General features: G+C 44.8%; 1 protein-coding gene across 1 annotated transcript; it reads left to right on the top strand.

Moving 5' to 3' along the window:
• Positions 1-977: 977 nt before the first annotated feature.
• Positions 978-9,138, top strand: LOC147315225 (calpain small subunit 1-like). Its single transcript, XM_086262484.1, has 11 exons — positions 978-1,135; positions 2,523-2,581; positions 2,664-2,700; positions 3,087-3,179; positions 6,509-6,566; positions 6,697-6,761; positions 6,911-6,979; positions 7,071-7,149; positions 7,349-7,465; positions 8,039-8,097; positions 8,828-9,138. Exons 2-11 carry the CDS (start codon positions 2,535-2,537, stop codon positions 8,852-8,854), a joined length of 651 nt encoding a protein of 216 aa, XP_086118610.1. The 5' UTR covers positions 978-1,135; positions 2,523-2,534; the 3' UTR covers positions 8,855-9,138.
• The last annotated feature ends 1,731 nt before the right edge of the window (positions 9,139-10,869 follow it).

Raw genomic sequence — 10,869 nt, 5'->3', positions numbered from 1 at the left:
TAAAATAAATATTTATAAAATACAAACACAAAGTAAAATAATACAAAATAATTAAATTATAAATGCATTAAAAATTAATAACTAAAGTCAAATGAAAAGAACAAAAATAAATCAAATCATAAAACCTTATAAAATACATAAACAGCAGAGGATTCATCTAAAGAACTGTAGAATAATTCAGTGCAAGTTATTCCAATCCACACTTCTCTGCTTCAGAGTAAATAATGATAGTGATGCCTTTAATAATGTCTCTGTAAACGTGTGTTTATGAGGAAGTCTTTGTCACGATGTCAGCTGTAGTAACATCAGTAATGATGTGATCTTCAGTTCTCGAAGCTGAGACACAAGCTGAGCTCCACAGAGAGGCTGGAGCTGTCAGAGGAGGCGTTTAAAGGTGGGAGACGTAAAACAGGTCAGCCAGCTCTTTAACAGACACACCCACTGAAACAGGAAAGATGGAACATATCTGAAATATTTCTGGCAGTAATCAGCTGATGGATCAGTGGCTAGAATGTTCCTTTTACGTCCCACCTTGTCCAACATGATCTTTTTCCTGAAATCTGAAAAGTTCCAGGTCTGAAGTCTGACAGACAACATTTACCAGGTTATCAGAGGATAATAAACCACCCACATCATTTCACATCACGTCGAATATAAAAACATTAACGTGTTCATCTGCCCCGGGCAGGAAAGGCTGACCATGTCCACAGCAACACTCAGGTAAGCTGTGGACGATGCTCAGTTGGACCCAAAGTGTGTCAGGATAATATCCCCCACACCACCAGCAGCCTGACGTGCGTTTACAGACAGGCTGAATCCACGCTTCCAAACTCTGATCGTTGAAACTCATCAGAACAGCTAATATGAGGTGAGGTCTCCTCTGTTGGTGATGAGTCATTTGACCTGTGGGCCCCTGAACGCACCACGTATTTGAACTCTAGAGGGCGCTATGATCTGGCGGCCTGCCCGTGCATATGTGCGTGTGTTTGGGGAGGGGTTGATGACGCATTGAAAAAGAACGCTGTCAGTGGGCTCGCCCTGCAGTTCCTCCGTGTCCGTGTTCCCCGCAGTCCGTGATCGTCTCTGTCGCCGGCTCCGCGGTCTCTGCCTCCGTCTGTCCTCAGCTGAAGCTTCTGTAAGTACCACAAAGCTCCTCTGTGTCCTGTGTGCTGGCTTTGCCTCAGCTGTAAGTGCAGAATTGTGCATGCTGTCCCACCCACCCGGTGGAAATTTACAAAACAAGGTTAAAGTGGAGAAAACAACCCAGCGCGGCCAGAACACGGAGGCATGGAAAGATTACCGAGGGTGAGATAAGACAGGAGCTGTGAGCCTTCAGTACCGACGGAGCCTCCTCCCGCCGCTGACGCTGCGCTTTATTTAAGAAAACATGGCACAAAATGGACAAGTGTGTGTGTGTGTGTGTGTGTGTGTGTGTGTGTGTGTGTGTGTGTGTGTGTGTGTGTGTGTGTGTGAGCGTTACTAATATGTTTAATACTCTTGTTTGAATGAATCCAAATACACTTAAAGTACAAGTATAATCGTTACTACTACATAAAAGTTACTACATGAATTACTGATTCATTCATATTTGATTATCGGTTAATTTGGTCAGATTACTCAGACTGGAAAATTGTGAGTTCCCTTTAAAAAGAAGAAAAATGTCTTTTACATTTGATCAATGAGCTGTGAGTTTAATTCGTCTGAGAAAGCTGAATAAAGCGAATCCAGCGGTGGGAGGGATGCTGGGCTGAATGGAACCTGAGAACTGTTCCAGACACAATCATTTCATTTGAATAATAATCGTTGAGTTTGTTGTTTTAATAATCTCTGAGAGCCAAAATGAGCTCAGTGGATAAACTACATTTACTCATGAACTGCTCCAGCTTCAGGTATAATAATAATAAGCACTGTGTCTTTGCAAGAGTCAGCAAAATAAGAAGTAACAGAAGCTTTAAAGTAGAATAACATAGAAATACTTGAGTGAAGTACACTAAAATATTAGATCAGTAAAATGCTTGAGTACATGTACTTGGTTAGATTCCAGCACAGGTCGTATTCGTAAGACTGACAGTAGCGTTTCATGTTGAGTTCATATTCATATTTCAGGAGGGGTGGTGCCACCACGTGTCCCCTCTCTGGACACGGCCCTGCCTCTGAATGCAGTTTGGAGCCTGATGAGTTAGTTGAAAATATTTAAAGCATGTAGTTTAATGAATCAGTGTTTGTTCTCTTTATATGATTATTTCTCCATGATGATGTTATTAATATGAAAACGGGCTATTATCAGAAGTATATAATCATATTATTATTATTATAATAGTTATTATCTATGACATCATACTGATCAAAGAGTATAAAAACGTTAACTTTAATGAAACGTTCGTTAAACTTCTGCGTGAGTTCGTCTGCAGTCGGCGGTTTCAGTCTCGACCTTGGTGTTCAGGTCATTTACAGCCAGTATGGTGAAAAACCTCCCGCAGATTTCACATATCAGTGTCGATTAAATCTTCGGTCTTTTTCAGATCGACGCCAAAATGTTTCTGTTGAAAGGAGTGATCGGGAGCGTCATCAAATCTGTGACGTGAGCACACTTTTTCTATCAGTTTCTACTCGAGTGTTTATGCTGAGCTAGGCTAACCGAGCCTGTGATTTCTTCCCCACAGCGACATCGACCCGTCTCAGTTCATGCCGTCAGACCCTGTAAGTACTCTGTAAAGTCTGTCCTAATGCAGCCTCCAACATTTCTAATGAAAGCACAGGTAGATTTGCGTCAATGAGAAACGGGAAAAATAGATCCCAGATCAAATTTCTGCTTGTGTGCAGCACCTGAATGTCGATGAACAAGTTTTAATATTTAATGTAGCAGAAACAGAAAGATTTTTTGTCTTGTTCCTGTTAACAACTGATGACACACAGTGGATAACTCTGAGCTTATGTGCATCGCTTGAACCTTGAACTGTGTGACTGAAGCGACGCCCTCTCAGTGGAAGATTTTATGTGCAAACAAACACACAAACTGTCCAAACACAGTTGGAGGGAGGATGTGTGTGAGTGTGTGACCTAACAGAAGCTTCTTCTGTGTGCAGCCTCCTCCCCGCAGACCTCTGCAGTTCGCTGAGGCCAATGAGAGCGAAGAGGAGAAACAGTTTCGGAGGGTTTTCAAACAGCTGGCTGGAGATGTGAGTGCACCTGTGTCCTGATGCTCTTCTCTTTAAACCAGGCTTAAAGCATTATTGGGGGCGTGGCCTCTTTCACTAAACTTTTAAAGTCACTGGGGTGTCTGCAGAAAGATCAGCGGCCCCTTAAATCAGCTTGTTCTGGTGGGTAGAAAGTGTATTTAGGCTCATCTGCATAGACTGGGTAACACCTGTGCACTCTGTGTTTGTGCTCTGGTGCCTGTTTGGAGCATTTTTAGTAGAAACGGTGAAGGAGGACCTGCAGAGGGTTGGCGTGACAGAGGAGGACGGTAAAGATGGAGCAGATGCTCTGCTGTGGTGACCCCTCATAGAAGGCGTAGAAAACCTGAAGGGTGAAGTATAAGTAGTCAAGGTGAGAAAATGGACAGGGGACCGGACAGACGGGATGAGGGTTGGAGTATGAAAAGCAGGCAGACAGGTGTGGTGAGGTGTGATGGCTCAGGTGAAGCACAGACACTGACTGAGAGAGAGAGAGAGGGCCTACAGCTGCCGACTGTGCACAGCTGTATGTTTAGCATCTGTGCTAGCAGCATGCTACAGTACGATGCGCTGCTTGCTGTGAACCAGGAAGAGCTCCTGTGTATTTTTACTGGCTTGTAAAGCTGTGAAGCAGCCTTGTTGACAGCGGTGTGAGAAAAAGTGTGACTTTCAGAGCTTGTTCTGTTCATAAATATCTCATAACATTGTAGAAAGGCCTTTTCTGGATATCGGACCTTTAACAGAAAAATAAAAACTGTGCGCAACGAGCTCGAACCAGCTCAGCAGCTCTGGAGTTTCCACAGCAGTGAACTAACTGTCAGTTTGCACTTCTAAACTTCAACCGCCTGTTTTTGACCCGTGAAACGAGAAACTCCTGTAGCAGGGCGCGGCTGTACGCTCAAGTATCATCCCTCACAATAAGGACAGACATGGTTTCTGTGTGCTCTGCAGGTCGTATACAATAGAAGGATGTGTGTAGATGGGTGCATGCTTTATCTGTGCATTTACACTAGAAAATACTAAATGCACTTACAGTGCTTCCATCTGTATTGCTGACTAGAGGGTGCAGTATAGAAGCAGGAAAACTACAATATCAGGAATCAATTGTGTGTCGTGTAAATCTGCAGTCACAGAGTCCAAAGATAAAAACACAGAGCTGGAAATCAGGAGCTTTAAAGAGTCGCAATTTGGTCGTCTCAGGAGCACAAGGGGAAGCCGACTCTGTGCGGTTGGTTGTGTGTGAGTCCCCGAGTCATGTGGGCCCCTGACTGTAAACCAGGCGCAGATGTGCTTGGATGTTACAGCTGCAGGTTGAAGCCCTGAGCCACAGAGTGCAGCGCTGAGACGTCCTCGCACCATTACAGCCAACCGGGAAAGATCGTTATTGGTCAGATAATGTCATTAAAAATGCTCCAACAGCACAAACACAGTGCAGCTCAGGGACTCCAACTAGCAGACAGACAGCAGCTACCTGTGCCGCCATCCACCTGTCAGAGGCCACGCCCCTAATAATGCACACTTTAAGCCTTAATACAGTTTAAATGGGTGAACTCTAAATACATTCAGCCCCTGTACCTGAGGGGGAAATTATCTGTGGAGACCAAAACTTCCAAACCAAAGAATCAAAGATGACTGAAAAAATAAAGAGAGCTGGAGGAAACTGAATTACCCTTAACATCAGTGACTTCAACGTGATGAGGTGAAGAGTGTTTCCTACTTTTTTATCGAAGCGAATGTGTGTGTTGGTGTGTTTCCAGCCACTGACCTCACCGTATCCATGTCAGAGAGCCTTAAATATGATTTGGAGGTTTGTAAATGAAGTTAGTGAGAGCAGAGAAAGCTCCAGAGCTGTTCTTATTGTGCACTAGTGATTGTCTTTAATGTGCTTCTTCCTGGCCCTGCTGTACAGTCTACACTTCCACTCTGAGATGTGCTTTCTTTGGTTATCATAATTTTGCTGTATTATATTTTAATCACAGTGGAGTGAAAGCTCCCTCTGGGACTGGATCAGGAAATGCCACCGGTGTAAAATTCAGCCAAATCAAACATGGAGCCGCACTCTGTGGAAGGCCTGGTGAATAAAGGAGCAGCTTTTTCCTGCTTTTTAATTATAGCGTGCGGTTCTGTCGCAGACATAAACAGTGAACTCGTTCGGTGAATCCTCTGACAAACATGTGGAAACTGCAGTTCGCTGCAGGGCGTGTTACACAGAGAACTCCCTCTCTGCATTCCTGCCATTGTCTGGCACAGCCGCAGTCATGCTGTGTGTGTGTGTTTCTTCTACTCATCTGATGGGCGTGCGCACCAGTTAGACCAGAACACAGCCGGTTCTCGGCTAAACCAACAGCAGTGATAACTGCTGTGACAGAGGCTTGTAGTAAAGTATGCTCCTCCCATTTGCTTCAGGCGGGTGGAGTCAGGAGGCTGTGAAAAGTGAGTACTTTGTGGAAATTTCCAGGAGTTTAGTTTACCCTTAACATCACTAAGGGGAGCCCGTCAGGTGACCGGGGCTGATGCTGTCGATGAGTTTGCAAAGCATGAAAACTTTGAGAACAGGCCTGGTTGTATCTGAAGAGGAGGAAGACCTCGACTCAGAAAGGAAACGGAAGAAAGGATTTCTGTTCTGAAGCTTAACGTTGGGCCCAGATGTGATGAACACCTGCAGCTTTGTTAGGTCTGCAGGGCCACCTTATAAGGCCCAGTATACTTGCTGTAACACATACTGGGCCCACCTAGTTATCTTTGGCTCACAGAACAGTTTTTAGTGCCATAAATGCTCCTTATTCAGTACAGTGTTTGTCACGTGTGGCTTCTTCGTACTTTTTTACAGTTAGATGTAAATAGTGGAAAAATGAAGTAAAAAGAAGAAGGAAAAGAGATTGAAGTGACTCAAGTGGCCGTGACTAAGAGTTTAGAGCTTCAGAGAAAGTTCGGGAAACATCCCAGCTCACTGCCGGATGAACATTTGATTCGAAGTCGAGGTTTGTGAGCCGATCGGCCAGCATGTGAAAATAAATCTTTCCCGCTCACCCCGTGGCCTTGGAGCCCAGCTCACAGCTACAGGCTTTCATCGCGTGAAGAAAAAAAGAGTTTTTGAGGAAGCCGCGTCCGGAACTTTTAGCGCTGCTTCTGTGTTTTGGTTGCGTGTTGTTGGCAACAGTGACTGCAGTGAGTCAGACGCTCGATCGAAGGCTTTGGTTTGAGTCATTCTGTGAGGCTGTGACTAACTCAGGGGACTTCCTGTGTGGAGAACTAATACGCTGTGTGTGTGTGTGTGTGTGTGTGTGTGTGTGTGTGTGTGTGTGTGTGTGTGTGTGTGTGTGTGTGTCCAGGACATGGAGGTGAGTCCCAATGAACTGATGAACATCTTGAATAAAGTGGTCTGCAAACGTGAGTCCGGTTTCCTTCTGCAGCTCATTAAATCGTTCTTATTGTTATTTTCTAGTTTCAGTGTTTTGTGTGTTTGCAGTAAATTTGTATTTTAACTAAGCTGAACTGAAGTTGTGGATCTGTCGTTCAGATGGGAAGCTGAAGACCGACGGCTTCAGCAGTGAGTCCTGCAGGAGTATGGTTGCTGTGATGGACGTATCCTTCCACAAAACATAGTGCAGACTGAACACAGTAATCTCAGTGGTTGCAGAATTAGTAGCAGCAGATCAGAAAATCAACCGTCACGGTTCTCAGTGAGTTCTGCTTGTGTTGCTGAGTTTGACCTTTGACCTGGCTCCCATCAGAGTGACAGCACAGGAAAACTGGGCTTCCACGAGTTCAAGTACCTCTGGAATAACATCAAGAGATGGCAGGTCGGTCGGGAGCAGCCGTGCAGACGCACTCTGACGGTTTCCACGCTGGTTTTATGTTTGTGTTGTTTATTATTTGTTGTCTTGTTTTCAGGGCATCTACATTAACTATGACACCGATAACTCAGGTGTGATCAGCGCTAGCGAGGTGCCTGGTGCCTTCAAGGCTGCAGGTAAGAAATGCTGCTGTGTGTGTGTGTGTGTGTGTGTGTGTGTGTGTGTGTGTGTGTGTGTGTGTGTGTGTGTGTGTGTGTGTGTGTTCATACATTTGTTGGGACCAAAACCTGGACGTTCACTGTACTTGTGGGAACCAAAGACGTTTGAGTGTGTGTAGTTTCATACTAAGTGTGTGTGTGTGTGTGTGTTTTGCAGGCTTCCCGCTGAATGACCAGCTCTACAAGATGATTATCCGTCGCTATAGTGATGAGAACGGCGATATGGACTTTGACAATTTCATTGGCTGCCTGGTGCGACTGGACGCCATGTGCAGTGAGTCTCTCTTCACCCTGTGATTTCAGATATGCGTGCACTCGGCTGTCCGACCGTCTTATTTTCAGCTTTACGTTTCTGAACACGTAAAGTTTGTATAATGATGTGTTTAACTTTCCTCACCTGTGAACAGCTGTACATGCTGTACATGACGTGTTGTCCCTACTTCTTTGTCTCTCTTATGCATAATAGAAGTAGTTAGTGTATCTCCAGTGTGTTGCCGCGTGGGGTGTGGTGAACCCATTTGCACGAGTCTATTCTCAGAGGAGAGACAAACCCAGCCTCAGGGGGTCAAAGCTATTGTAGCTAGTGGACCAATCCCAAGCCCAGATAAACAGGAGGGCTGTGTTAAAGTTCAAATCTGTGCTACACCAAAACATGTGGATCCGTCCACTGTGGCAATCCCCTGGGAAACAAGGGACCAGCCTGAAGCACCTAGTTCATCTCTAACCTACACCAAACTCCTCCTCCCTCCTCATCCACCCAAGAAACAAAAAGCACAGAAGAAAATTTTTTTTATATCAATTTAAAATGCACAACCTGTGTGTGTGTGTGTGTGTGTGTGTGTTGCAGGAGCGTTCAAGACGCTGGATAAGGACAACAGCGGCACCATCGATCTGGACGTCAAGGAGGTAAAACCCAGACTGGTTCACTTCAGAATGTTTTCTAATTCTCTCGATTCTGAAGTTTAGACACTGAGTGGACGAGTGTGGTAAAAGTAGGAACGTGTGTGTCAGCTCACAGGGGAAAAGATCCAAACACAGGAGACGAGGGTGCATCAAATTCATCAAGGGGCAGGCAAGCAAAATGGGTGGGGGTCGGGTCAAAGGCCAAAGACGAGAACGAGATTAGAAATGCACGGAAACAGTCTGAAGTAGGAAAAGAAAACATGATTAATATTTTGCAATGATATGGAGCAGAAAAAACATGAGGTGGAGACGGATTTACTGACTGTGAACCACAGGAAAAAAACAACTAGTGCCTTAAATCTGTATTTTTTTCTAATATCCACTAGGGGGCAACATTTCTTCTTCTTCATTGACTGCGTTATGGTCTCAATCCCTAGTTTCAAGTCTTTTTGAGCAAAGCATCCTTTGATTTCGTAATTCTGGCCTGATGATGAGTGCACAGTCTCCCTCAGTCAGAAATGCTCAGCTCGAGGCTCAGCGAGCAGTAATGGCCACATCGTTCTTTTCTATACAGTCTGGTCTGGTTGGAAATGAACTTGAATCGCACAGAAGTCTGTAGGAAAACATCGGTCAGCTCCTGGGGTGACAATCAAACTGAAACTATAAAACCGAGGAGGACAGAGGACGGCTTGTGGTCACATGTAAACACTGACGGTCTCTTTCTTCCTCACAGTGGCTTCAGCTCACGATGTATTCGTGAGGCGACGGAGGGAAGCCTCTCCACAGCTTCTCGCTTCTCACACCTTCTCCTTCCTCTCACTCAACCCGCGATGCGCAGTTATCGTCTTCATCTCTGTAACGGGACCAAAACGCCGGCACTGAGCAGACACGAAGGGAAAGCTCGTGCTGCCGTTGCACTCTCCGGCGCTGCGGCATCTCTGTGTTAAAGATTTCTGTTCTTTTGTCTCTAAATGAATTTTATTAGGCTGAAAGTTTGATGACTCTGAATGTTTGAAAGAATAAACTGACACAGCTGATGCTACAGTTGTCCTTTTCTCTGAGTTTTCATGCACGCTTTGTCCTTGTTCATGCACGTGACCACATGTGATGTTACACTCATTCGTCTGATCAGGAATATTTTTTACTGCATCAAATTTCAAAGCTCAACTTCAGCCTGCCGAGGTTCTTCTGCAGCCCCGAACCTTTAGTGGCAGCTCTGCTCGTCTCGCAAGTGAAAGATGAAATATTGCTTTTACGTTTTCATTCATTCATTTTGACTTTTAAAGACACTTTACAACACCTTACTTGTTGAGCTTGATTCTTTTATCTGAATGTGAGACATGAGACAGGCTTAAAATCATGGCTGTTTTATTCTTTCCCTTAAACTGTGAAGATTTTTTTGGAAATTTTAAGCGAAGTTACAAAACCTGAGTTGAAATGTCCTTCAGAAAATGTGTTGACGAATCCTAAAAGATTTTATTGTACAGAAACCAAAAGGATGATCGGCTTATGGATCCTAATGGTGTAACTTATCCTGCAAGTTTAACCTGTGAGATGCAAAACATTCAAAAGGTTTGACATTTTCTCTTCAGCTTATTTGTTACCCAGTGCAGTACCGTCAGAGCCCACCAGGGGGCTTCAGTTCATAAGCGGTCACACCAGGCATGAGCGGCTGAGAGCGCCTCTGGCAGATGTCTGAAAAACAAAAGCTTAATGAAAACTGTTTTTACACAGTCTTCAACTTCAGTTTGAATTTGGTTAAAAGTGGAGGGTCGTCTCTGTCCTCGACACCTGAGGTCCGCACACCTCGTTAGGAAACGATGAATTTGATGTTCAAAGAAACACCATGTGAACCAGACAAAAACTGGTTCACCCAAAAGGCAAAACGCCAAAACACAGACTTAACAATGTGGTGTTTGCTGTACAGTGCAGCGAGGAATGCTCAGACCTCTACATTGGAGAGACCAAACAGCCACTTCACAAGCGCATGGCACAACACAGAAGAGCCACCTCCACAGGACAAGACTCAGCAGTCCATCTGCATCTTAAGGATAAAGGACACTCTTTCGAGGATGCCAATGTTCACATTTTGGACAGAGAGGACAGATGGTTTGAAAGAGGAGTGAAAGAAGCATCTATGTCCACTGTGAGCGACCATCTTTGAACAGAGGCGGGGGTTTACGACACCAACTCTCTGCCATCTATAATCCAGTTTTGAGATCCTTCCCAGACGCCTTAACGCCCACTCACATCCTGGGCCATCTGACCTCAGGAATTCGCATGATAAGGTGGGGCCAGGTTTCACAATGAACACACCCGAAACTCTGGCTGATTGGGACCCACGCCCAGTTTCCCACCTTGGCTCAGGCGATTAGAGGATCATCGGGGGTCCTTTTGTCCCTCTGTGGGGGGAAACTCCCACTAGGTTTATATCTGGGACTCTCCACCATTTGACCTTAGAACTGAAGGAGCTTCTCGGATGAGAGGTGAAACGTCTTCAAGCAACTTAAAGAAGTCCAGACGCTTTTCTTTACAAGCTCCTTTGACTACGATGACCTGGATGACTGAGAACCTTCACAGACACCATGTGACTGACATTTAGACAAGTATAAAGACTTTTTCGGTCATGTTTAAAAAATGATGAGCGCCTGTGTAGCTGTTTGATCACAACTATTTTACAAACATGTCATTTAAAAAAAGTCAAATGTTTGACACACCGCTCAAACCACTGAACGTGATATACGTGTCTGCTAAACTTTCACCTTCTAAACCACC

Source organism: Aulonocara sp. 'chitande type north' Nkhata Bay, linkage group LG14 (assembly GCF_057382095.1).
Source record: "Aulonocara sp. 'chitande type north' Nkhata Bay isolate Kocher_YH1m ecotype deep benthic linkage group LG14, A_spYH_male_GT1.1, whole genome shotgun sequence".
Lineage (NCBI taxonomy): Eukaryota > Metazoa > Chordata > Actinopteri > Cichliformes > Cichlidae > Aulonocara > Aulonocara sp. 'chitande type north' Nkhata Bay.
The sequence above is the reverse complement of the archived record's forward strand: the minus strand, read 5'-3'. Positions and strand labels throughout refer to the sequence as shown.

What these genes read in the sequence shown, in the direction of transcription:
- LOC147315225 (XM_086262484.1), top strand. Translation starts at nt 2,535, where the DNA reads ATGTTTCTGTTGAAAGGAGTGATCGGGAGCGTCATCAAATCTGTGAC. An exon ending in TCAAACAGCTGGCTGGAGAT is followed by an intron (nt 3,180 to 6,508) that starts GTGAGTGCACCT and finishes GTGTGTGTCCAG; the next exon opens with GACATGGAGGTGAGTCCCAA. An exon ending in TCGATCTGGACGTCAAGGAG is followed by an intron (nt 8,098 to 8,827) that starts GTAAAACCCAGA and finishes TCTTCCTCACAG; the next exon opens with TGGCTTCAGCTCACGATGTA.